The sequence below is a fragment of the Ahaetulla prasina genome, chromosome 6 (genome assembly GCF_028640845.1).
Source record: "Ahaetulla prasina isolate Xishuangbanna chromosome 6, ASM2864084v1, whole genome shotgun sequence".
NCBI classification, from domain to species: Eukaryota; Metazoa; Chordata; class Lepidosauria; order Squamata; family Colubridae; genus Ahaetulla; species Ahaetulla prasina.
This window is the reverse complement of record NC_080544.1, coordinates 113,297,838-113,322,424: the sequence shown is the minus strand read 5'-3', so window position 1 is coordinate 113,322,424 and position 24,587 is coordinate 113,297,838. Positions and strand designations below refer to the sequence as shown.

At 46.3% G+C, this 24,587-nt stretch overlaps 1 protein-coding gene across 3 annotated transcripts in view; it reads right to left on the bottom strand.

Moving 5' to 3' along the window:
* TP63 (tumor protein p63) overlaps positions 1–24,587 on the bottom strand; it is a 120,464-nt gene that overhangs the window by 69,158 nt on the left and 26,719 nt on the right. For all 3 annotated transcript variants that reach the window (XM_058188933.1, XM_058188934.1, XM_058188935.1), the window contains exon 2: positions 18,156–18,410. In XM_058188933.1, coding sequence (XP_058044916.1) covers positions 18,156–18,410 — 255 coding nt within the window. The remainder of the gene's footprint in view (positions 1–18,155; positions 18,411–24,587) is intronic.

The following is a 24,587-nucleotide window of genomic DNA, read 5'->3' as shown; positions in this document are numbered from 1 at the left end:
CTTTCTTTCTTTTCTTCCTTCCTTCCCTCTCATTCCCTCTCCTTCCTTCCTTCCTTCTCCTTCCTTTCTTTTTCCTTCCTTCCCTCTCCTTCCCATCTCCTTTCTCTTTCCTTCCTTCCTTCCCTCTCATTCCCATTTCCTTCCTTCCCTCATTCCCATCTCCTTCCTTCCTTCCTTTCCTTCCTTCCTTCCTTCCTTCCTTCCTTCCTTCCTTCCTTCCTTCCTTCCTTCTTCCCTCCCTGCCTCCCTCCTTCGAATGCAGTTCTGCAGGCTGCCTCTGCCCATTGCCAGCAGTTCGATTCCCACCTGCTCAAGACTGACCCAGCCTTCCCACCTTCCGAGGCCGAAAATGAGGAGAAGGAAGAGGAGAAGGGGAAGGAGGAAGAGGAGGAAAAGGGGAAGGAAAAGGAGGAGGAGGAGGAGGAGGTGGGGAAGGGTAAGGAGAAGAAGGAGGAAGAGGGGAAGGGGGAGGAGGAGGAGGAGGAGGAGGAAGAGAAAGGGAAGAAGAAGGAGGAGGAAGGGGAAGGGGAAGGGGAAAGAAATGGGGATGACCTTGTGGCTTTCAGTAAACCTGCATCTGCAGAGAGAACTTGTCCTGTGGAGAAAGTTCACTAAAATCCGACAAGCAACTCAAGGAAAGCCGCAAACCCAGCACCGTCTCCCAGCAGCCCAGCCCTTCAGGAGGGGCAGCCGAAGCAGGTTCCCTGAGCATGCAAGAGCTGCTGGCCGTCCCCTCAACCTTCCTCGGTCCTCCTCCCCAAGGAAGCTGAGTAGCGGAAGGTGCCCAGCCGGCCGTAGAGGGAAAGTCCTCCTTCCTTCAAGAGGATCTGAGGCAATTAGGGCAACTCCTTGCCACAAGATGCACAAGAACCGGCTGAGCAGCCCAGAAGGCTTTGAAGAAGGTTAACGGGCTAACCTACCAGATCCGTTGCAACAGGTCCTCTGCCAGCAGCTACTCCGTTTGGAGTGACAGAATAAGGGAGCTGGGAGGGACCCTGGGGGTCTTCTACTCTGCTCAAGCAGGAGACCCTCGACCACTTTCGGCAAATGGCTGTCCAGCCCCTTCTTAAAAACCTCCAGCCACAATTTCTGGGGGCAAGCAGTTCCACTGGTTAATAGTCCTCACTGTCAGGAAATTTCTCAATATCAGGTTGCTTCTCTCCTTGATGAGTTTCCATCCATTGTCCTTCCTTCCTTCCTTCCTTCTTTCTTTCTTCCTTCCTTCCTCTCATTCCCTCTTCCTTCCTTCTTCCTTCCTTCCTCTCCTTCCATCTCCTTTCTCTTCCTTCCTTCCTTCCTCTCATTCCCATTTCCTTTCTTTCTTCCTTCCTTCCTCTCATTCCCTCCTTCCTTCCTTCCTTCTCTTCCTTCCTTCCTCTCCTTCCTTCTTCCTTCCTTCCTTCCTCTCATTCCATTTCCTTCCTTCCCTCATTCCCATTTCCTTTCTTTCTTCCTTCCTTCCTCTCATTCCTTCCTTCCTTCCTTCCTTCTCCTTCCTTCTTCCTTCCTTCCTCTCCTTCCCATCTCCTTTCTCTTCCTTCCTTCCTTCCTCTCATTCCTTCCTTCCTTCCCTCATTCCCATCTCCTTCCTTCCTTCCTTCCTCCTTCCCATCTCCTTCCTTCCTTCCTCTCCTTCCCATCTCCTTTCTTTATTTCTTCCTTCCTTCCTCTCATTCCCATCTCCTTCCTTCCTCTCCTTCCTTTCTTTCTTTCTTCCTTCCCTCTCATTCCCTCTCCTTCCTTCCTTTCTTTCCTTCCTTCCCTCTCCTTCCCATCTCCTTTCTCTTCCTTCCTTCCTTCCCTCATTCCCATTTCCTTTCTTTCTTTCTTCCTTCCTTCCCTCTCATTCCCTCTCCTTCCTTCCTTCTCCTTCCTTTCTCTTCCTTCCTTCTCCTTCCTTCTCTCATCTTCCTTCCTTCCCTCTCATTCCATTTCCTTCCTTCCCTCATTCCCATTTCCTTTCTTTCTTCCTTCCTTCCTTCCTTCCTTCCTTCCTTCCTTCTCCTTCCTTTCTCTTCCTTCCTTCCTCTCCTTCCCATCTCCTTTCTCTTCCTTCCTTCCTTCCCTCTCATTCCCATCTCCTTCCTTCCTTCCTTCCCTCTCATTCTCATCTCCTTTTCTTCCTTCCTTCCTTCCTTCTTCCCTCCCTGCCTCCCTCCTTCGAATGCAGTTCTGCAGGCTGACTCTGCCCATTGCCAGCAGTTCGATTCCCACCTGCTCAAGACTAACCCAGCCTTCCATCCTTCCGAGGCCGATAAAATGAGGATCCAGACGGTGAGGGTAAACCGCTTAGTGTGGGGTGCAAAGCCCGGTGAAGAGGTAGACACCCAAATCTAAGGGCTATTGTGAGTGCGATAGTTTGCATCACCTTAACAAGTCAACACATTTATTTGTGCGTCAGCTTTTGCAGCCACAAGTGTGTTTGTCTTAAAGGTGACTTAAGACACACATTTGTTTCTGCTTCCTGCCTTGGCCTGCAGCCCCCTGATCCTCTTGGCTGCTCTTCGCTGCGCTCTTTCTGCAGTCTCCACATCTTTCCTCCCAGAGCTGAAACCAGATTTGCTTAATGACCATACAGTTCACTTAACAACTTGGATAATTTGCTTAACAACCTTGGCAAAAAAAGGATCAGAAAATAGGACCCAACTCATTTAATCAACTGTCTTGCTTAGGGATGGAAACGGAGATCACTAAGTGAGACGTTTGTTCAGTGTTTGCCTCGTTTTACGACTTTCCTTGCCACAGTTATTAAGTGAATCAAGTTACTAATATGGTTGTTAAATGAATCTGGCTTCCCCCACCCCCACACTGACTTTCCTCGTCCGAAGGTCGCAAAAGGGGGGGGGTTACGTGACCTCCCCGGGACACGGCGTCCGTCATAAATATGAAGCCAAGCGTCCGAATTTTGATTACGTGACCGAGGGGATGTTGCAACGGTCGTAAGTGTGAAAAACGGTCCTAAGTTGCTTTTTTCAGTGCCGTTGTGACTTTGACCGGTCACTAAATGAACCGTCGTAAGTCAAGGACTACCTGCGCTGCCAGCACCCTAGAGATTTTGATGGAAAGGAAGAATGGTCTCCAATGCCGGGATAGCTCAGGCTGTTAAGAGCCTGTTATTAGAACACAGTAGCCTGCAATTACTGCAGGCTCGAATCCCACCAGGCCCAAGGTTGACTCAGCCTTCCATCCTTTATAAGGTAGGTAAAATGAGGACCCAGATTGTTGGGGGGGCAATAAGTTGACTTTGTAAAAATATACAAATAGAATGAGACTATTGCCTTACACACTGTAAGCCGCCCTGAGTCTTCGGAGAAGGGCGGAATATAAATGTAAATAAAAAAATAAAAATGCCATTCTGTTTTAAAGAAAGAGGGTGTGTTTGTGTGTGTAAAATGGTTTAGGAGTTGCACGGGCACAAGGAGGTAGGTGTCAGGTTTGAAATCCAGCCCCAGCCCCAGCGGCTAATTGGGTGAACTGGGAAATTCCTTTTTTCCCAGTCTTTACTGGGTTGCGGTGGTTGGGAAAAGAGGGGGAGGGAATTTTACAGTTGTGGCCATGAATTCTTGCACAAAAGGCGAGATGTCAATCTAACCAAATAACTATCTTTTCTTATCTGGGAAGCTCCAGAGTTAAATTTCAGCTTTCTTGCTTAAACCATGCTTTCCTCACACTCGGGCAGCTCGAGAAAGTGAGCCACGTCACACAGTCCAGATCCGACAAAATCATGACCCCTCCCCCACCAGAACCAGCATTTATATCATCCCAATCAGGAAAGTGGGGTGGGGGGACTTTTGCTGAGTTTCTCCAGGTACCTCCTCAAAAGCAGGGGTCTACAACCTTGACAACTTTTTAAGACCTGTGGACTTCAACTCCCAGAATTCCCCAGCCAGCCATGCTTGTTTCTTTTTCTCTTACCACCTAAACTGGAGAGATTGCAGAGGAAGGGATTACAAGAGAGTAAGCTATGCTGATCGGGGAATTCTGGGAGCTGAAGTCCACAAATTTTAAAGTTGTCCTAAAGCCTAGAATGACTTCCTGGAAATAGAATGATAGGAGGATGGAGAAAGATCCAATAGATTTCAAAAGATCCCAAAAACTTTGACAGGGATCTACAGAGAACCCCAGAAGGTGTCTCCCCCGAAACAGCCTCTCCAGCTCAACTCTCAATCCTCAAGAGATTTAGGAGGTTACAGGTAGATCCTCGACTTACGGCCATAATTGAGCCCAAAATTTTTCCAGCCAAGGGAGACGTTTGCTATGTGAATTTTGTCCCAATTTATGACCTTCCCTCCCATGGTTGTTAAGTGAATCTGGGCTTCCCCGTTGACTTTGCTCATCCAAAGGCCACAAAAGGGGGTCGTGTGACCCCAGGACACTGCAACCATCATAACTACGAGTCAAGTTGCCAAGCCTCCAAATTTTGATCCTGTGACCATGCTGCAACGGTCGCAAGTGTGAAAAACGGTCCTAACCAACGTTGTCTCTTTGGAAGGTCACTCAATGAACTGTTGTAAGTCAAGGACTATGTGTACTATGATCCAACCAAAGCTGGGATGTCAGTTTGAGAACCTGGTACCAAGATTTCGTTGCACCCACAACTGTCCCTGGTCAAACCAGGCTTCCCGCAACAAAAACAGCGGGTGTTAAGTTAGCCCTGCAAGGTAGTCCCGAGAAGACGCAGAACTAGGACTCCCAGGTCTGTCCTCTTCTTGCAACACTGAAAACATTTTGCAGGAATTGGGTATGTCTCGTTTAATGAAAAGAAGGACTTAGGAGTGACATGATAGCAGTCTTCCAATATCTCAGGGGTTGCCCCAAAGAAGAAGGAGTCAAGCTATTCTCCAAAGCAGGGGTCTCCAACCTTGGTCCCTTTAAGACTTGTGGATTTCAACTCCCAGAGTTCCTCAGCCAGCTTTGCTGGCTGAGGGACTCTGGGAGTTGAAGTCCACAATTCTTAAAGGGACCAAGGTTGGAGACCCAAAACAAGAAACAATATATGGAAACTAATCCAGGAGAAATTTCCTGACAGTGAGAACCATTAATCAGTGGAACAACTTGCCACCAGAAGTTATGGATGCTTCATCACTGGAACCACTTTTAAGAAGAGACCGGACAGCTATTAGTCTGAAATGGTATTGGGTCTCCTGCTTGAGCAGGGGGTTGGACTAGAAGACCTCCAAGGTCCCTTCCAACTCTGTTATTCTGTTACTTTTCCTCTCCTCTACTTTTACTCATGGGTAAACTAGGGAGGGGACTTACTGAAATGCTTCCCACGCCCTCCCTTTTTTTGTATGGACTGGGAGACCTTTTCTTTCTCAGTTATCCAGAGCAGAATACCTGAGCTGGAAGGGACCTCAGAGGTCTTCTAGTCCAACCCCCTCCTCAAACAGGAGACCCTTTACCGTTCCACACCACTCTCACTTCTTTCTCTCAAGGCCATTCACACAGACCGTTAAATCTGGCCCCCTTCTACACCACAGAAAGTTGACCTGGATGGCCAGGGAGTTGGGATACCAGGGTCTCTTCCGCCCCCACCCCAACAGACTCCCCCAGAAAAAGCCTGAAGCTCCATCTTCACATGTCACAGAATATTTGAATCACTCGGTTACATGTTGGTTACGAGTCCGTGGCTCTCCTTCTCTCTCCCAAAGCCATTAACCCTGGTAGTCCTCGACATGCGACCCCAAGCGAGCCCCAAATTTCCTTGCTAAGCAAGACGGTTCTTAAAGGGACCAAGGTTGGAGACCCAAAACAAGAAACAATATATGGAAACTAATCCAGGAGAAATTTCCTGACAGTGAGAACCATTAATCAGTGGAACAACTTGCCACCAGAAGTTGTGGATGCTTCATCACTGGAACCACTTTTAAGAAGAGACCGGACAGCTATTAGTCTGAAATGGTATCGGGTCTCCTGCTTGAGCAGGGGGTTGGACTAGAAGACCCCCAAGGTCCCTTCCAACTCTGTTATTCGGTTACTTTTCCTCTCCTCTACTTTTACTCATGGGTAAACTAGGGAGGGGACTTACTGAAATGCTTCCCACGCCCTCCCTTTTTTTGTATGGACTGGGAGACCTTTTCTTTCTCAGTTATCCAGAGCAGAATACCTGAGCTGGAAGGGACCTCAGAGGTCTTCTAGTCCAACCCCCTCCTCAAACAGGAGACCCTTTACCGTTCCACACCACTCTCACTTCTTTCTCTCAAGGCCATTCACACAGACCGTTAAATCTGGCCCCCTTCTACACCACAGAAAGTTGACCTGGATGGCCAGGGAGTTGGGATACCAGGGTCTCTTCCGCCCCCACCCCAACAGACTCCCCCAGAAAAAGCCTGAAGCTCCATCTTCACACGTCACAGAATATTTGAATCACTCGGTTACATGTTGGTTACGCAGTCCGTGGCTCTCCCTTCTCTCTCCCAAAGCCATTAACCCTGGTAGTCCTCGACATACGACCCCAAGCGAGCCCCAAATTTCCCTTGCTAAGCAAGACGGTTCTTAAAGGGAGGTTTGCCTCCTTTTACGGCCCTCCTTCCCACCGTGGTTAAGTGAAGCACTGCATCTATTAAGGTTGTTAAGTGAATCTGGCTTTCCCAACGTTGACTCTGGTAGTCAGAAGGTCACCAAAAGGGGCTCACGTGACCCCGGGACACTGCGACCGTCATAAATACGAGTCGGTTGCCAAGCGTCCAAATTTTGATCAACTGAGCAGGGGGTCGTAAGTGTGAACAACGATCCCAAGTGACTCTTTTCAGTGTTGTTGTCATTTCGGTCATTAAACGAATGGCTATAAATCGAGGATTAGATGCACCCCACAGAAACAAGGTCCCGATGGCGAAGGGGTGGGCAGTGGGGTCTTTTGATTACGGGGTCCCGTAAGTAAGGTAAAGTGAAGATTTTAATTATTACAATTGATATATTGTGGAGATAACATAGGATTAATAATAATATTTGTAATCTGATTTGATGTATGTAAATGATACCGAAGATATGAAAAGATGGATTATTGTTTATCCTTGGAGGCTGGACAGTAAAATTTAAGAAATTAAGTTGGAAATATGAACTATTCTTGAGAGAATGCTTAAGGAAGAAAGACATTTCAGAAGAATCCTTGGTGAATATTGGAAGATGGAACGTTGTTTTGGTACTGATTGATGAAGGTTGGATATTAAAAACTATGTACTTTAATGAAGAACAAATACGAACTCAATTGGAAATTTCTGAGATCGGGGAGTCGAGGTTTTAAGGAGTGACTATGGATTATGATTTGTGTTATATTTTAATTTTTGATTGTTAGTTTTATACCCTGTATTCGGTTCTGGGAAGTCTTGGGGGGTGGGGGGAGGGGAGGGAGGGGAGGGGGGATGAGGTAGAAAATGGATTGATGGTTAATGTACAGAGATGATTGAAGATGTATAATCAATGTATGATCGGAGCTGCCTGGCTATCATTTCAGAATGATGGGAAAGAAGGAAGTAGAAGAGAGAAGGAGGTAGGAAAGAGAAGAGGAGGAAGAGGAAAGGAAGGAAGAGGGATAGAAGAGGGAGAAGAAAGGAGTAGGGAGGAAGGAGGAGAGGAGGTAGATAAGAGAAGGGGAGGATGGTCGTGGAAAGTAGAAGAAGGTAGAGAAGGGAAGAGAGTAGGAAGGGGGTGGTGACCGGGCAGGTCCGATTAATTGTATATGATGGTACATTAAATATGTTATTGGGGGGAAAAAAAAGACACAGCCTCCCCCTCATTTCAGCTCCTTTCAGCACCAACCCCCCCCCTCATTTTAGCTCCTTTCCTCTGGAGATCCATCCTCACCTTCACCCATCACGGCGCACCTGGGAAATCGCGGTTTCTCCTGAATGAAAATTCAGATGTCTTTGCACGCTTAATCCATGTGCAATTTAAAATAAAAATACAACACGCTGGATGAGCAAACTGTCATTACGCCAGCAGGAAATTCAGAGAGGCACCATTATATGAAAAACATGCTAGTTGAACGACAACTCCAAGTTTTTTCTTTTAAACCAAAAAAAAAATAAATCACATTTCTAAAATCTGTAAGTTCTAATACATCCCTTTTAAAAAATCTTTTTATTGGTTTTTCAAAATATAAAATAGAAAGGAAAATTTAAAAAGTAGTGGAAAACTAAGAGGAGGAGAGGAAAAAAAAGAAATATAGTGTAAAGAGGGGAAAGAAGGAGAGAAAATTTCCAACTCTTTAACACAGTAGAAGATAACAACTTTACAACCACAAATAATACACTTTTTTTTTAACCTGTTTTGTGTTTTTTTTCTCTCTTCCCTTTAAGGTTAAAGAATCTGAAAGCCCAGGGTGAATTTTTTCAATATAAACGATGACAGTTTGCAAAGATGGATAAAGGCAAACAGAAATATATATTATTTCCACAGCCGGGAAGGCAAAGCAGAGGTGGCTAAATCGATTGCTTTATTGTTAGATCTAATCGTGGTTTTATTTGGACATCGCTTCTGGATTTTGTGCTTGGGATGGAAAAACCAGGAAACTTTGATTTTGGTTTGATTTTTGCCAATTAGATACGATTTGTTGTTATAGAAATGGACGATATATATTAATGCAGGGGTCTCCAACCATTCTGGGAGTTGAAGTCCTCCCGGCTTAAAGTTGCCAAGGTTGGAGACCCCTGTACTAATGTGTAAAAAGTTGTAGCTCTAATATTGTTATCTTCTAGTAGGCTAAAAAGAGTTGAAAGTCCACGCCTTTTCTTTCTTTTTTCCCCTTCTACCTTTTCTCTTTCCTTCCCTTTTTTCCTTCCCTCAGTTTCCCATGATTTTTATTTTCCTTTGCATTTTATATTTCAATAAGCTGATAAAAATTTGCAAACTGAAAGGACATCTCCAACTTTAAGAGCCAACCTGTGTCCTAAGGCAGAACGAGAGATGCCAGCTGCTATGAAGTCCGGTCTCACCGCATGTCCCAAGGGGGGGCAGCATTATTTCACAGGGGTCCAATGGAGCTGGTGCAGGGGGGCGTTTAATGGAGTTGCAAAGATTTGTATATTTCTGCTGGGTGGGGATGGGTGGGTGGGAGGCATCGGTTTAGATCAGGGGTGTCCAAACTTGGCAACTTTAAGACTTGTGGTCTTCAACTCCCCAAATTCCTCAGATTGCAGAGGAAGGGATTACAAGAGAGTAAGCAAAGCTGGTTGAGGAATTCTGGCGGTTGAAGTCCACAAGTCTTAAAGTTGCCAAATTTGAACACCCCTGGCTTAGATTAACCATGTCACAGTCTCAACCATGAAATGGGCAGTCCTGAAATGTGAATTAAGATGCATACAATAAAAATAAGATACAAAATAAAATAATAAAATAAAAAAACGAATAAAATTTATTTATAATTTTATTCAATTTTTATTATTTTATTATACACACACACATATGAAATAGGCAAAATAAAAATAATAAAATAAATAAATAAATAAATAAATAAATAAATAAATAAATCAAGCCGGAATAAAATAAAAATAAGATACAAAATGAAATAAAGACAAAATGAAAAAGAGAACAGAAAAGAAAACAAGAGGAAAGGGGGCGGGGGGGAAATAAAGAATACAATAAAATAATATGCGAAATAAAATGCCAAATAAAAGCAAAAAAAATGAAATTAAAAAAACCCCCAAAAGATGAAAAAGCAAAACAGGCAACAAAGCAATTTTTTTTAAAATAAATAAATAAATCAAGCCCGGAATAAAATAAGCCAACAATAAATGAAATAATAACAAAATAAATAAATAAATAAAAAGACAAAAAACAAAACAAAATAATACAAAATAAAATAAATTAAACATAGGCAAGCCAGTCTTTTCCCTTGCAGAATCACCACCCAGAAATTTCAACTCCCCCCCCCCAGTAACCCCAGAGACCCCCAGGGCCTCTCAGGAGCCCCTCCCAAATGAAATTAAAAGCACCCCATCTTATGCAAGAAAATCGGGCTGGGTTTTGTTGTCTTCCACGTGTGAAAGTTGGGAAAAGGCCTGGGGCAAAACGCCACACCCACAAACTCCTGATCTCTTTCCCTGGGTTTTCCCTCCAACACCCCAAAGAGAAGTTGTAGGAAGGACCCCATCAAAAAAAGGGGGGGTTGGTCCCTTGTTAATCTAGACACAGGGGCAAGTATTTAAACCCTTTGCCGATACAGCTAGTCCTCGACTTACGACCACAATTGAGCCCAAAATATACGTTGCTTAAGAGAGAAATTTCACCCCATTTGACAATTTTTCTTCCAATAGTTGTTAAGTGAATCACGGCAGTTAGTGACATGGTCGTTAAGTGAACCCGGCTTCCCCATTGACTTTGCTGGTCACAAGGTCGCGGAAGGGGATCGTGTGACACCCCCCCAGGACACTGCGACCCGTCATAAATATGAGTCAGTTGCCAAGTGTTTTGATCACATGACCACGAGGATGCTACAATGGTCATTAAGTGTGAAAAACGGTCCTAAGTGGCTTAGGTGCCGCTGATACTTCAAGCAGTCACTAAATGAACTGCTGTAAAATGAGGACTACCTGTATTGAGCATGCCTGTCATCCTAAGGGGGAGCTCGCCCCAAACCCTGCATATCCGCTGAACAAAATGGAGGTGTGTGTGTTGGAGATCCCTTAAGATCCCTTTCTCTGCGAACTCTAAGAGTTTGATTTTTGCACACATACACCGAAGCGTGGGAACTTAATTTCCCAAGCTGGATTTCAGAGTTCCCTCAGGGTGGGGGGTTCCTGTGGAAGAAGGGGGAAAGAAGGGACAAATATTTTGGTTTTTGGTGGGAAGGATTTTCGTCTCTGCAAATAAAGCTGAAATATTCCCCATTTTGCAAGGAGGAAGGAAAAAAACTTCTGAATGAGAACGGTCAGTTTTGTACCTCCAAAAACGGCCATCACCTTCAAAATTACAGGCAGTCCTCGACTTAACAACCATAATTGGAACCAGCATTTACTTTGCTAAGTGAAACACTTGTTAACTGAGTTCTTCCTCATTTTATGACCTTTTGTGCCACAGATGTTGAGTGAATCACTTTGGTCATAAAGTGAACCTGGATTCCCCATTGACTTGGTTTGTCGGAAGGTCGCAAAAGGGGATCACATGATCCCAGGACGCTGCAACCGTCATAAATACGAGACACTTGCCAAGCGTCTGAATTTTGATCACGCGACCATGGGGATTCTGCAACGGTCGTAAGTGTGAGGACTGGTTGTAAGTCACTTTTCTCAGTGGTGTTGTAAGTCTGATTGGTCACTAAATGAAAGGCTGTAAATTAAGGACTATAAGTAGGGCCAAAAATTATCGCAGTTGCCAGAAAAATAATGAGCTTTAATGAATATATAATTTATTAGTTGTGTTTTGGTCTAGGATAGTTTTAATTACCATATATTAACGATTCTGTTTTTTAAACTTTTTAAATCTTTTATCCCTTGCAATAAGCTTTTTTTTTAAGTTTCTTTTTTTAAACTTTGGGTATCTTATATATCTCTTTTAGCTTTTAAAATTATTTATTTCACTTATTTAATTTATATCTCTTCTATCTCTCCTAGAGATGACTCTGGCGTCTTAGCACCAAGTTAAAAACAAGATAAAACATTAAATATTAAAATAACATATATGAACCTTACAACTGTTTGCATGTAATTTTAACTTAAATGTAACTTGTGTTTTTTACTGCAACGTCGTAAGTACGAGTCCGTCGGTAAATGTCCAAATTTTGTTCACGTGATGCTGCAATTGGTTGTAAGTGTGAAAAAGGTGGCAAGTCCCTTTTTTAGTGTTGTAACTTTGAACAGTCACTAAACGAACGGTTGTAAGTCGAGGGCTACTTTTGAATAAAGTTTTTGAATAAAACGTTTTTTTGGGGGGGGGCGAACCCCGTAAAAACAGCCAATTCCTTCGCTCTGCAGGCTGCAGCTGGAATTCTTCCTTTTGCAAGACTAGCAGAAGATTGCAGACTGAGGTGCAAATATTCTGCTTTTTTTCTTCTTTCTTTCTCAAGGGCAGGGAGGGGACAGTAATAAAAAAACCGGGGAGGTTCATTTCCAACTTTCCCGCAACTGGTTTTCCCGGAGCGCCAGTTGCCAAATTGCGTTCCCAGAAACAACGGGGATGAGTAGGTGAGCAGCTGGCAGGAAGGGGGGGGAAATCACCCAAGAGCAGGAGGACGCAGGACATCCGAAGGGCCCCGCGTGGAGCGTCCTGCGTGGGAACCGGACACGTCCAAAAGTCTCATACGGGGATCATGACGTCATCGCCTCCTCCTCCTCTCACACCCGGGGCTGCCCATTCACACGCACCCTTGATCTACGCATGGTGGAGGAATGGCAGGAGCCTTTGCTTGTGTGGTTGAGGATTGCCCTTTCTTTCTATCCTTTCTTAAATCTTTCTTTCTTTCTCCTTAAATCAATCTTTCTTTCTTTCCTTTCTTTCTCCTTAAATCAATCTATCTTTGTTTGTTTTCTCTCTTTCTTTTTCTCTTTCCTTTCTTAAATCTTTCTTTCTCCTTAAATTATTTATTTTTATTTATTTATTAATCATACTTATATACCGCACCATCTCCCGTAGGACTCAGGGCAGTTCACAGGCATATTAAAACAATATAATAAATAAGCATTAAAACCCAGTTAAGACTAAATATTATCATGGCCTGATCACTAAAACAGTAAAAATCAATCAATCTTTCTTTGTTTTCTTTCTTTCTCGTTCTCTTTCCTTTCTTAAATCTTTCTTTCTCCTTAAATCAATCTTTGTTTGTTTGTTCTTTCTTTTTCTTTCTTTCCTTTCTTAAATTTTCTATCTCTTTCTTTTTTCTTTCTTTTTAAATCTTTCTTTCTTTCTTTTCCTTCCTTCCTTCCCTCCCTCCCTCCCTTCTTTTGGCATTGTGTTCTATCCAGCAATCTTCCCAGCCAGTTTCTGACAAGCAAAGCCAATGCGGAACTGTTACTAACATAACAGCTGCAGCAAGGAAGGTTGTAAAATCAGGCAAGATTCATTTAGCATCGGTCTCGCCTAACAACAGAAATTTTGGGCTCAATTGTGGTCATAGGTTGAGGCCTAGCAGTATTTCACTGAAAACCTCCATTGATGCAGCATCCATAACTCCAGGCTACATCACTGATCCATTGTTCTCACGGGTCGGAATATTTTCTCTTTCCTTCTAAGTTGGTTCTCAACATGCTTGCTAACACACCAGGAGAAAGACACGAGTTCAAGAGAAAAAGCTTGATGAAAATAAAATCTCCTCTGGCAATTCAAGTCACTTTTGGAAGAGTTGGTGGAAATTGTAAGAAGACCTTCAACCTTCAGGACTCCTTGGGTGGAGCACCATGCAATTAAAACTGTTAGTAGGTCACGGTAACCTAAGAGATACTTCCAGTTGGGTTGGTTCCTAACCTGTCATTAAGGAGAAAGGAAGATGACAACTGTTGGCTGAAGAGCCCTGAAGTCACGTCGAGTGAAAAGAAGAAGCGGTTGACTTAAGCAGCCCAGCGATGAGATCTTAATATCTTCTGATTTTGGGCCAAGTTAAGACAACAGTGAAAGTCAAGGGTGACAACACAAAGGCAGGCTGCAGGAAGCAAGAGAGGAGCCACCAAGTTCTCAAGATCTTCACTTGAAATGACAGTGTCACCTGGACCAGGGGTCTCCAACCTTGGTAACTTTAAGCCTGGAGGACTTTAACTCCCACAATTCCCCAGCCAGCAGAGCTGGCTTGGGAATTCTGGGAGTTAAAGTCCTCCAGGCTTAAAGTTGCCAAGGTTGGAGACCCCTGACCTGGACAACTCACAGCGGTCAATCAACATTCATTAGATCAAGGATGCAGACCAACACATATGGATGGGACTGAAAGCCTTCACACACGATAACAATCCTGGAGCAACGAAGCTTCCCGATTCAGACAAACACATATCCTTCCATTTCAGAAAGACGCAACTCCCAGATTCTGCTTGAAGTCCCCTCACGTTATGGAGTCCTGAACTCAGGAAGAATAATTTAATCCAGGGATCTTGTCGATTTTAACACTTGTGGATTTCAACTTCCAGAATACCCCAACCAGCCATGTTGGGGAATTCTGGGAATTGAAGTCCACAAGTCTTAAAAGCTGAAACAAGCCTTAAGTTGACACGTAAAGAGACCGCTAGACCAGCCATACACCCTGTTTCCCCTTCCTGGTTGAGCTGAGAAGAATAACAACAGCCTGGATTAGAAACCGGCTTTCCTTGGTCGATAAATTTTTTAGGAAAGTCCTCAGAAAAGTTACTTCCTTGCTCCCTCCTCTATCTCTAGATATAGAGACACGTTTCTGAAGACACATCCTGAAGGTCCCCAAGGCAAGGCGAGAGCTCAACCATGGTCAACGTTCCCCAACTCAGTTGGGATCAGGAGAGAAACCAAGTGTGACTCCACCACATGTCTTTCCATGTCTTAACATAACATAACATAATAATACGAGTTGGAAAGGACCTTGGAGGTCTTCTAGTCCAACCCCCTGCCCAGGCAGGAAACCCTACACCATTTCAGACAAATAGCTATCCAACATTTCCTTAAAAATTTCCATGTTGGTGCATTCACAACTTCTGCAGGCAAGTTGTTCCATTTATTGATTGTTCTTATGACTGTATGACTATAACTTGTTGCTGGCAATCCTTATGATTTACATTGATATATTGATCATCAATTGTGTTTTAATGTTGTACCTTGATGAACGTATCTTTTCTTTTATGTACACTGAGAGCATATGCACCAAAACAAATTCCTTGTGTGTCCAATCACACTTGGCCAATAAAAATTCTATTCTATTCTATTCTAACTTGTCAGGAAAGTTCTAAGTTGCTTCTCTCCTTGATTAGTTTCCACCCATTGCTTCTTGTTCTACCCTCAGGTGCTTTGGAGAATAGTTTGACTCCCTCTTCTTTGTGGCAACCCCTGAGATATTGGAACACTGCAATCATGTCTCCCCTTGTCCTTCTCTTCATTAAACTAGACATACCGAGTTCCTGCAACCGTTCTTCATATGTTTTAGCCTCCAGTCCCCGTAATCATCTTTGTTGCTCTTCTCTGCACTCTTTCTAGAGTCTCAATATCTTTTTTACATCGTGGAGACCAAAACTGGATGCAATATTCCAAGTGTGGCCTTACTAAGGCCTTATAAAGTGGCACTAACACTTCACGTGATCTTGATTCTATCCCTCTGTTTATGCAGCCCAGAACTGTGTTGGCTTTTTTGGCAGCTGCCACACACTGCTGGCTCATATCTAGATGGTTATCCACTAGGACTCCAAGATCCCTCTCACAGTTACTACTATTGAGTCTTCTCCTACACAATCTCCTTTTTTGTGATTATTTTAAAAAAAACACAATTCTGTGACAACTTGGAGAGAAGATCGGGATTGTCCCATGAGCTCTCAGGGCTCCTCTTCTCCCTACAGTAACAAAGCCAGCCCAGAACCTACTCATTACAGGACTTCCAAGATCCTTCACTTACGACAGTTCGCTTAGTGACCGTTCAGAGTTACAATGTCACTGGTCAGTCTTATGTCCAATTGTCACACACTTACGACCGTTGCAACCTCCCCATGGTCACATGATCAAAAATCAGATTTTTAGTGACCGACTCATATTTATGACGGTTGCGACCTTGGGGTCTTGGGGTCACGTAATCCCCCTTTTGCGACCTTCCCATGAAGCAAAGTCAATGGAGAAGCCAGATTCGCTTAGCGGCTGTGTTACTAACTGAACAATGGCAGGAATTCACTTAGCGACAGTGGCAAGAAACGGGGCGTCACAACCGTCTTTCTTAGCAATCGAAATTTATTTATTTTTATTTTTTTTTATTTTTCACATTTATATACCGCCCTATCTCCCTAGGGACTCAGGGCGGTTCACAGGCAAGTAAAAAGTACATATAAATACAGACTAAAATAAATTAAAAAACTTATTCTACATAGCCGAATTATTAAAAACTATATAAATAATAAAACCCATTTAAAACCAGTAAATTTAAAATCTAATCCAGTCCTGCGCAGATGAATAAGTGTGTTTTAAGCTCGCGACAGAAGGTTCGGAGGTCCGGAAGTTGACGAAGTCCTGGAGGGAGTTCGTTCCAGAGGGTGGGAGCCCCCACAGAGAAGGCCCTTCCCCTGGGCGTTGCCAGACGACATTGCCTCACTGACGGCACCCTGAGGAGTCCCTCTCTGTGAGAGCGCACGGGTCGGTGAGAGGTATTTGGTAGCAGCAGGCGGTCCCGTAAATAGCCCGGCCCTATGCCATGGAGCGCTTTAAAGATGGTTACCAAAACCTTGAAGCGCACCCGGAAGGCCACAGGTAGCCAGTGCAGTCTGCGCAGGATAGGTGTCACACGGGACCCACGAGGGGCTCCCTCTATCACCCGCGCAGCCGCATTCTGGACTAACTGAAGCCTCCGGATGCCCCTCAAGGGGAGCCCCATGTAGAGAGCGTTGCAGTAATCCAGGCGAGACGTCACGAGGGCGTGAGTGACCGTGCATAGGGCATCTCGGTCCAGAAAGGGGCGCAACTGGCGCACCAGGCGAACCTGGTGGAAAGCTCTCCTGGAGACGGCCGTCAAATGGTCTTCAAAAGACAGCCGTTCATCCAGGAGGACGCCCAAATTGTGGGCTCGATTGTGGTCGTACATTGAGGACTGCCTGCTAACGCGACCTTAGCATTGCAAAGGTGCCCAGAGGACCTGCAATTTCCAAAAGACCCAGGCGACTAAGAAAATTACCACTTCTTGGCCTTAATTGCAGACCAGGTTTCCAGGAATATGGTCTGATGACACATCACTTATTACCTTCTGCCCTACATCCCCAAACTCCCCCCCCCAACAGCGACGTCACCCTAGAAATCCATGAAAAAATAGGACCAGCAATGATAAGTAACCTCTCTCTCTCTCTCTCTCTCTCTTTTTAACCAGTTGAAAAGAGAAAGAGGAGGACTGTGGAGAGGAGGAGGAGGAGGAGGAGGACTAGGATTGTGGGGTCCTTGGTGCTCTTTGAGCTTGGTGGGTTTCTTAAAGACGTTTCATGACCCAACTAGATAACATCAGCAGGGCTAGAAAGGAGGAGGAGGAGGAGGACGACGACTGTGGGGCTCCTTGGGGCTTCCTGAACTTGGTGGTTTTCTTGCAGACATTTCATGACCCTAGGTAACCTCTTTATGAATAAGCAGGGAATAACACCAGACAAACAGTCAAGCAGAAAACAATTCTCTAATTTAGAAAGCTAGTAACATGACCCAACTAACATCAGCAGGACTAGAAGGTTGGGGGGAGGAGAAGGAGGAGGAGGAGGAGGAAGAGGAGGAGGGGGGAGGAGGAGGAGGAAGAGGAGGAGAGGGAGGAGGAAGAGGAGGAGGGGGGAGGAGAAGGAGGACTGTGGGAACCTTGATGCTCGCTGAGTTTGATTTTCTTGCAGAATTTCGTGTCCCAACTAGGTAACCTCTTCAATGAATAAGCAGGGAATAACACCAGACAAACAGTCGAGCAGAAAACAATTATCTAATTTAGAAAGCTAGTAACATGACCCAACTAACATCAGCAGGACTAGAAGGTGGGGGGGGGGAGGAGGTAGAGGAAGAGGAGGAGGGGGGGGGGAGAAAGAGGCGGGGAGGAGGACTGTGGGAACCTTGATGGTCGCTGAGTTTGATTTTCTTACAGAATTTCGTGTCCCAACTAGGTAACCTCTTCAATGAATAAGCAGGGAATAACTCCAGACAAACAGTCGAGCAGAAAACAATTCTCTAATTTAGAAAGCTGCTAACATGACCCAACTAACATCAGCAGGACTAGAAGGTGGGGGGAGGAGGAGGAGGAGGAGGAGGAAGAGGAGGAGGGGGGAGGAGAAGGAGGACTGTGGGAACCTTGATGCTCGCTGAGTTTGATTTTCTTGCAGAATTTCGTGTCCCAACTAGGTAACCTCTTCAATGAATAAGCAAGGAGTAACACCAGACAAACAGCCGAGCAGAAACCAATATTCTAATCAAGCACTCCCCAAGGATAAAAGTAGATCCCCACAATCCTGGCAGGCCCAGCAACTGTACCTAATAGGACCTCTTCCGGGCCAAATCCAGCCGGCCTCCCCTTCTTCCTTCTTGGGACCCCCGCTGACACAACCCTTCCCCGAAAGTCGACTCACCGTCCACGTGGCCGACTTTGCAGTGCTGGACTGTTGAAATGAGACGTCGAAGCTGTGAGGCCCCGGATAATCTGTGTTGGAGGGGATGGCCGGAGACGGGGAGAGGGCGTCGAAGGTGGAACTGGGCTGGGCGTAGGGGGAGGGGGCCGTGACGCTGTTCTGGGCATGCTCCGTGTTGTAGGGGCTTGTGGAGGAAGAGCCGTTTTGGATCTGCTGGTCCATGCTGTTCAGAAGCCCCAGGTTGGTGTACTGCGGCTAGAAGGAGAGGAGGAGAGAAGGGTTACTGGAGGGAGCAGGGGTGCAAGTCACTTAGTAAGACTTGGATTTCCTGTTTAAGCCAAGGAAACCCATGCAAAGTGGGTTGGCTTCTGACAAAGTAGGCAACAACACAAAAAAACTGAACTGTGGGGGTCCTTGGTGGTCTCTGAGCTTGGTGGTTTCCTTGCAGACGTTTCATGACCGAACTAGGTATCATCATCAGGAGGAGGAGGAGGAGGAGGGAAGGACTCTCTGAGCTTGGTGGTTTTCTTGTAGACATTTCATTACCCAATTACTAGCTAACATCATTGGTGGTAGAAGGGAGGGGGCTTTTTGGAAAGGAGGAGGAGGAGGAGGAGGAGGAGGAGGAGGAGGAGGAGGAGGAAGAAGAAGAAGAAGAAGAAGAAGAAGAAGAAGAAGAAGAAGAAGAAGAAGAAGAAGAAGAAGAAGAAGAAGAAGAAGAAGAAGAAGAAGAAGAAGAAGAAGAGGAGGAGGAAATGGGGAGAAGGAAAAGAGAAGGAGGAGGAGGAGAAGAGGAGGAGGAGGAAGAAGAAGAAAAAAAGGGGAGAAGGAAAAGAGAAGGAGGAGGAGGAGAAGAGGAGGAGGAGGAAGAAGAAGAAGAAGAAATGGGGAGAAGGAAGAAGGAAGGAGGAGAAGGAGAAGAAGAGAGGAGGAGAAGAAGAGGAGGAGGAGGAGGAAGAAGAAGGAGAAGGAGGAGGAGAGGAAGAAGAAGAAGAAATGGGAAGAAGAAAAGGAGAAGGGGGAGGAGGAGAAGAGGAGGAGGAGGAAGAAGAAGAAGAAGAAATGGGGAGAAGGAAAAGAGAAGGAGAAGGTGGAGAAGGAGAAGAAGAGAAGGAGGAGAAAGAAGAGGAGGAGGAGGAGGAAGAAGAAGGAGAAGGAGGAGCAGAAGGAGGAGGAAGAAGAAGAATAGAAGGAGGAGGAAGAGGAAGAAGAAGAGGTGGAGAAGGAGGAGGAGGAGGAGGAGGAAGAGGAGGAGGAGGAGGAGGAAGGAGGAGGAGGAAGAAGAAGAGGAAATGGGGAGAAGGAAAAGAGAAGGAGAAGGTGGAGAAGGAGAAGAAGAGGAGAAGGAGGAGCAGAAGGAGGAGGAAGAAGAAGAATAGAAGGAGGAGGAAGAGGAAGAAGAAGAGGTGGAGAAGGAGGAGGAGGAGGAGGAGGAGGAGGAGGAGGAGGAGGAGGAGGAGGAGGAGGAAGAAGAAGAAATGGGGAGAAGGAAAAGAGAAGGAGAAGGTGGAGAAGGAGAAGAAGAGAAGGAGGAGAAGAGGAGGAGGAGGAGGAGGAAGAAGGAGAAGGAGGAGCAGAAGGAGGAGGAGGAAGAAGAATAGAAGGAGGAGGAGGAGGAGGAGGAGGAGGAGGAGGAGGAGGAGGAGGAGGAGGAGGAGGAGGAGGAGGAGGAGGAGAAGAAGAAGAAGACGACTGTGGCTCCTAGGTCTTTTTGGCCTGAGGTTCATAATATCCGATAGGAGGCTTAAGGAAAAAAATCTTAACGTTATTTCACAATTTTAATTGATGCCTCCTTTCCTCTAAAAGTCCTGTTTAGTAGCAGACAATATTTGTAGCTCTCGGTGGTTTTCTTGCAGACGTTTCATGGCCCAATTGGGGAATATCACCAGTGGAAAAGCAGGGATCGACACCAGACAAACAATCAAGCAGAAGAGAATACCCTAATCCAGGAAATGCCAAAGGGAAAACTACGACCCACCCACCCACCCACACACACACACCAGTGGCAAGGCAAGCAACAGTATATTAGATCGAAAGCCAACCCCCCCCCTCTTCCCTTGGACGGATCACGTTCCCTAGCTGGATCATGAAACGTCCCCAAGAGAACAAGCAAGCTCTGAGAACACCAAAGACCCTCCCTCCCAATCAAGAAAGGGCCTCCCTCCTCCAATTTCTTATCGGTACCACGCATTTCCCTGAACAACACGATGGAGTTGGCCAAATGGGCCATTCAGCTGGTCAAGTCTTACAATGCCCCCCCCGGGCTTCCATGGGTCATCTGGCCAACTTTGAGATGCCCCACTGTAGGGACCTTGGATGCAGCCCCCCCCTGATGGCTCTCAGCATTTTCCCATCTCATCCCTGCTTGTCCCCACAATGAGCTGCGGTCAGTTCCACAGGCTCCTCAACACCGGGTTGCAAGGGCCCTCAATGAAACCACTTCTCCATTCCATGCATGTTCAGGCTTAATCTCTTCGGGTGCTGAGAGCTCCATCACTGGAGGCTTTCAAGAGGAGACGGGACAACCCTGGGTCCAGAACGGTCTAAAGCAGGGCTCTCCAAATTGGCCTCTTTTAAGACTCCTGGACTTCAACTCCCAGAATGCCCCAGCCAGCCATGTTAGCTGAGGAATTCTGGGAGTTCAGGCCCACAAGTCTTACAGTGGACAAGTTTGGAGACCCCCGGTATAAGGTCTCCTTGCCTTGAGCAGGGGGTCAGACTAGAAGACCTCCAAGGTCCCTTCCAAATCCTCCGATTCTATGTTTGTCACTATATTTACAAGAGAGAAGTTAAGAAACTCCAAAGTCATCAGCTACAGACCTACACCGATTTTTTCCTTTTCCTCTCCTTCCTTCTTTTCTCTCCTTCCTCTTTCCTTTCTCCTTCCTTCTTTTGTTCCTTCCTATTTTTTTTCTTCCTTTCCATCCTTCCCACTCCCTCCCCCTCCTTCCTTTTCTTCCTTCCTCCTCGCCTTCCTTCCTTCCTTCCTCCTTTCCTGCCCCTTTCCTTTCTCCTCCTCCCTCCTGCCTCCCTTCCTTTCTCATTCCTTCCTTCCTTCTCTCATCTTCCTCCCTCCCTCCCTCTTATCTTCCTTCCTTCTCCTTCCTTCCCTCCTCTTCCCTCCTTCCTTATCTCATCTTCTTTCCTTTTCCTTCCTTCTCTCATTTTCTTCCCTCCCTCTTCTCTCATCTTCCTTCCTTCCTTCTCTCATCTTCCTTCCTTTTTTCCTTTTCTCATCATCCTTCCTTCCTCCCTCCCTCCCTCCCCCCTTCCCTCTTCTCTCCTCTTCCTTCCTTCTCTCTTCTTCCTTCCTTCTTTCCTTTTCTCATCATCCTTCCTTCCTCCCTCCCTCCCTCCTCTCATCTTCCTTCCTTCTCTCATCATCCTTCCTTCCTTCCTTCCTTCCTCCCTCCCTCCCTCTTCTCTCATCTTCCTTCCTTCCTCTTCCTTTCTCATTCCTTCCTTTCTTCTCATCTTCCTTCCTCCTTCCTCCTTCCTTCCTTCCTTCCTTCCTTCCTTCCTCCCTCCCTCCCTCCCTCCCTCCCTCTTCTCTCATCTTCCTTCCTTCTCTCATCTTCCTTCTTTCTTTCCTTTTCTCATCATCCTTCCTTCCTTCCTTCCTCCCTCCCTCTTCTCTCATCTTCCTTTCTTCTCTCATCTTCCTTCCTTCTTTCTTTCCTTTTCTCATCATCCTTCCTTCCTTCCTTCCTCCCTCCCTCCCTCCCTCTTCTCTCATTTTCCTTCCTTCCTCCCTCCCTCCCTCCTTCTTCTCTCATCTTCCTTCCTTCTTTCCTTTTCTCATCATCCTTCCTTCCTCCCTCCCTCCCTCCCTCCCTCTTCTCTCATCTTCCTTCTTTCTTTCCTTTTCTCATCATCCTTCCTTCCTTCCTTCCTCCCTCCCTCCCAGAGACATCTGGAGAAGCTCTTCAAAGGAAGGCTGCCCCTCCTGACAAATTCCAGAGTTTGCATCCGATGTCATTTTCACTCGGGGCTAAATGCAACAGGCTCCCTGCTTTCTCCATTCCTAGCAGAAAACCAACTTCTCTGCCAGGTTTGACTTTATTTTCAGGGAGGCGAAGCAAAGAACCTCGGCGACATCCGAAGGCAGGTACACACAGGTTGCCGAGATCCCGCAAAATGCACAATGGAAACCGAACTGGCTGCCCACTTTCCTTACAAAGCTCGAAGGCCAGATAAGAACAGTGTCCATTCACAATGGGGGGGCGGGGGGCGGGGTGGATTAGTAATAACAGTTTTCTGAGCTTTGGTATGTAATTTCACAACGCGGGAGACAAAAAATCCCCCGGTTGCCAGTATGAGCTGAATGGAATGCATCACGCGGGCTGAAAAAGTTCCATTTTATTTCCATTTTTTTTGGTCTCCACATTTGTCCCGGCCTCCCCGACAGACAAAGGCACTTCCGTAACTTTTGCAAAACATTTGAAACCTCAATCCAAATGTTGGCCTCCCAATTAAGAAGAGATATTTTTTTTCTTCCCTTCCCTCTTAATTTGTCCAGGCGTTTTTGCCCTGACGGTCATAATATTCGATGGGGAGGCTTAAAGGAAGAACCTTAACATTCTTTCAAAATTTTAATTGATGCCTCCTTTAATCTAAAAGACATGTTTAATAGCAGACAATATTTGTAGCTCAGGGTATAACTCTTGGCTCCTTGGTGCTCTCTGAGCTTCGTGTTTCATGACCCAACTAGGTAACATCATCAGTGCTAGAAGGATGATGGGTTTGCAGACAGGAAAGGGAGGGGGAGGAGGAGGAGGAGGAGGAGGAAGGGGATTGTGGAGTCTTTGGTGCTCTCTGAGTTTAGTAATTTTCTTGCAGACATTTCATGACCCAACTAGGTAACACCATCAGTACTAGAAGGATGATGGGTTCCCAGACGGGAAGAAGAGGAGAATGGGAGGAGGATGACGGCTGTGGTGCTCTGTGAATTTAGTAGTTTTCTTGCAGACATTTCATGACCCAACTAGGAAACAGCACCAGTGCTAGAAGTGAGTGGACAGGATGAGGAGGGCAATGGGGAGGGGATAAGAGGGGGAGGAGGATTGTGGGGTCCTTGACGCTGTGAGTTTGGCTGTTTCCTTTCAGACTTTTCATGACCCAACTAGATAACATCATTGGTGATCTTGGCAAAGCTTTCTGTGCTTATCGAACCCAACCCATGCAGAACTATCCCAACCGGTATGCCATCCACGGCAGTTTGGTCAACCTCTCCGGCTTGGCAGCGCCAGGAAGAGCCGTCTTTCCAGATGTCCCACCCCTCCCTCGGCGTCTCCTGAGTCTCAGCCTTGAGCCCCCTCGACTTTCCCCCCCTTACGCCTCCCCGACTTCCTCCAGCAGTGAGTGCTCTGCCGAGGCATCTAAGATCAGGGGTCTCCAACCTTGGCAACTTTAAGACTTGTAGACTTCAACTCTCAAGAGTTCCTCAGCCAGCCGTGTCTGTTTCTTTTTCTCTCACCCACCAAAGCGGAGAGATTGCAGAGGAAGGGATTGCAAGAGAGTAAGCAAAGCTGGTTGAGGAAGTCTGGGAGTTGAAGTCCACAAGTCTTAAAGATGCCAAGGTTGAAGACCCCTGAGATTCTAGAGGAAGGCCAGAGGAAAACAAACCGCCAAGAACGCATTCTCGCGCGGGCGCCTCTGGCCATCTGTCTCATTGGTGGTACTTCCACCTCCTCCTCCTCCTCCTCCTGGTTGCTATTTAAATAGCCATTAATCCTCTCCTTGACATGAGCAGCTGGCAGACTTCTTCCTTGGCTGCTCCTCTGATCTTCTAACCCTTCTTCTACCCCCTCGCCCGGGTGCCCCCCCTCCCTGGACAGGTGCAGCCCAAAATCCAGGTGATTGGAGGGGCATTAAGACGCCCCCCCACCCCTATGCGGGGAGGGGGGGCCTGAGCCTGCGGCCAGGAATGCTTGGGAGCTGCTGGTGACCAGAGGTCAACGTGTCTGTCTGAAGCCTGTCCCCATCCTCCATCCCCACAGAGCCTGGGGGTCACTGGCAGATGACTTTCTGGGAGGCATGCCGCCTGCCAATAAGGGGACGATTAGAGGGGGTGGCAGCTCAGCCCCCCCCAGAGGGGAAGGGAAGCTGCTTTGGAATTTGGCCGGGTGGTCATGCATGGGGCCCCCCAACCCAAACAGAGCTGGCTCCTTTGCCTTCTACAACAAAGGAAGCTTGAGACAGCCGAACACGTGGCCCAGAAGCCCCAGGAAAGGGGAAGTGGGGGGGGGGAAATAAGAGTGGGGGGTCTCAACTCTGAAGATACATCTCACTCCATCGTCTCTACCTCACCCTGGGGCATTAAACGTAAGGAAGAACAGAATAACAGAGCCACAATGTACACCAATCAATTGGAATAGACCCAGAAGGGACCTTGGAGGACTTCTAGTCCAGCCCTCTGTTCAAGCGGGAGAC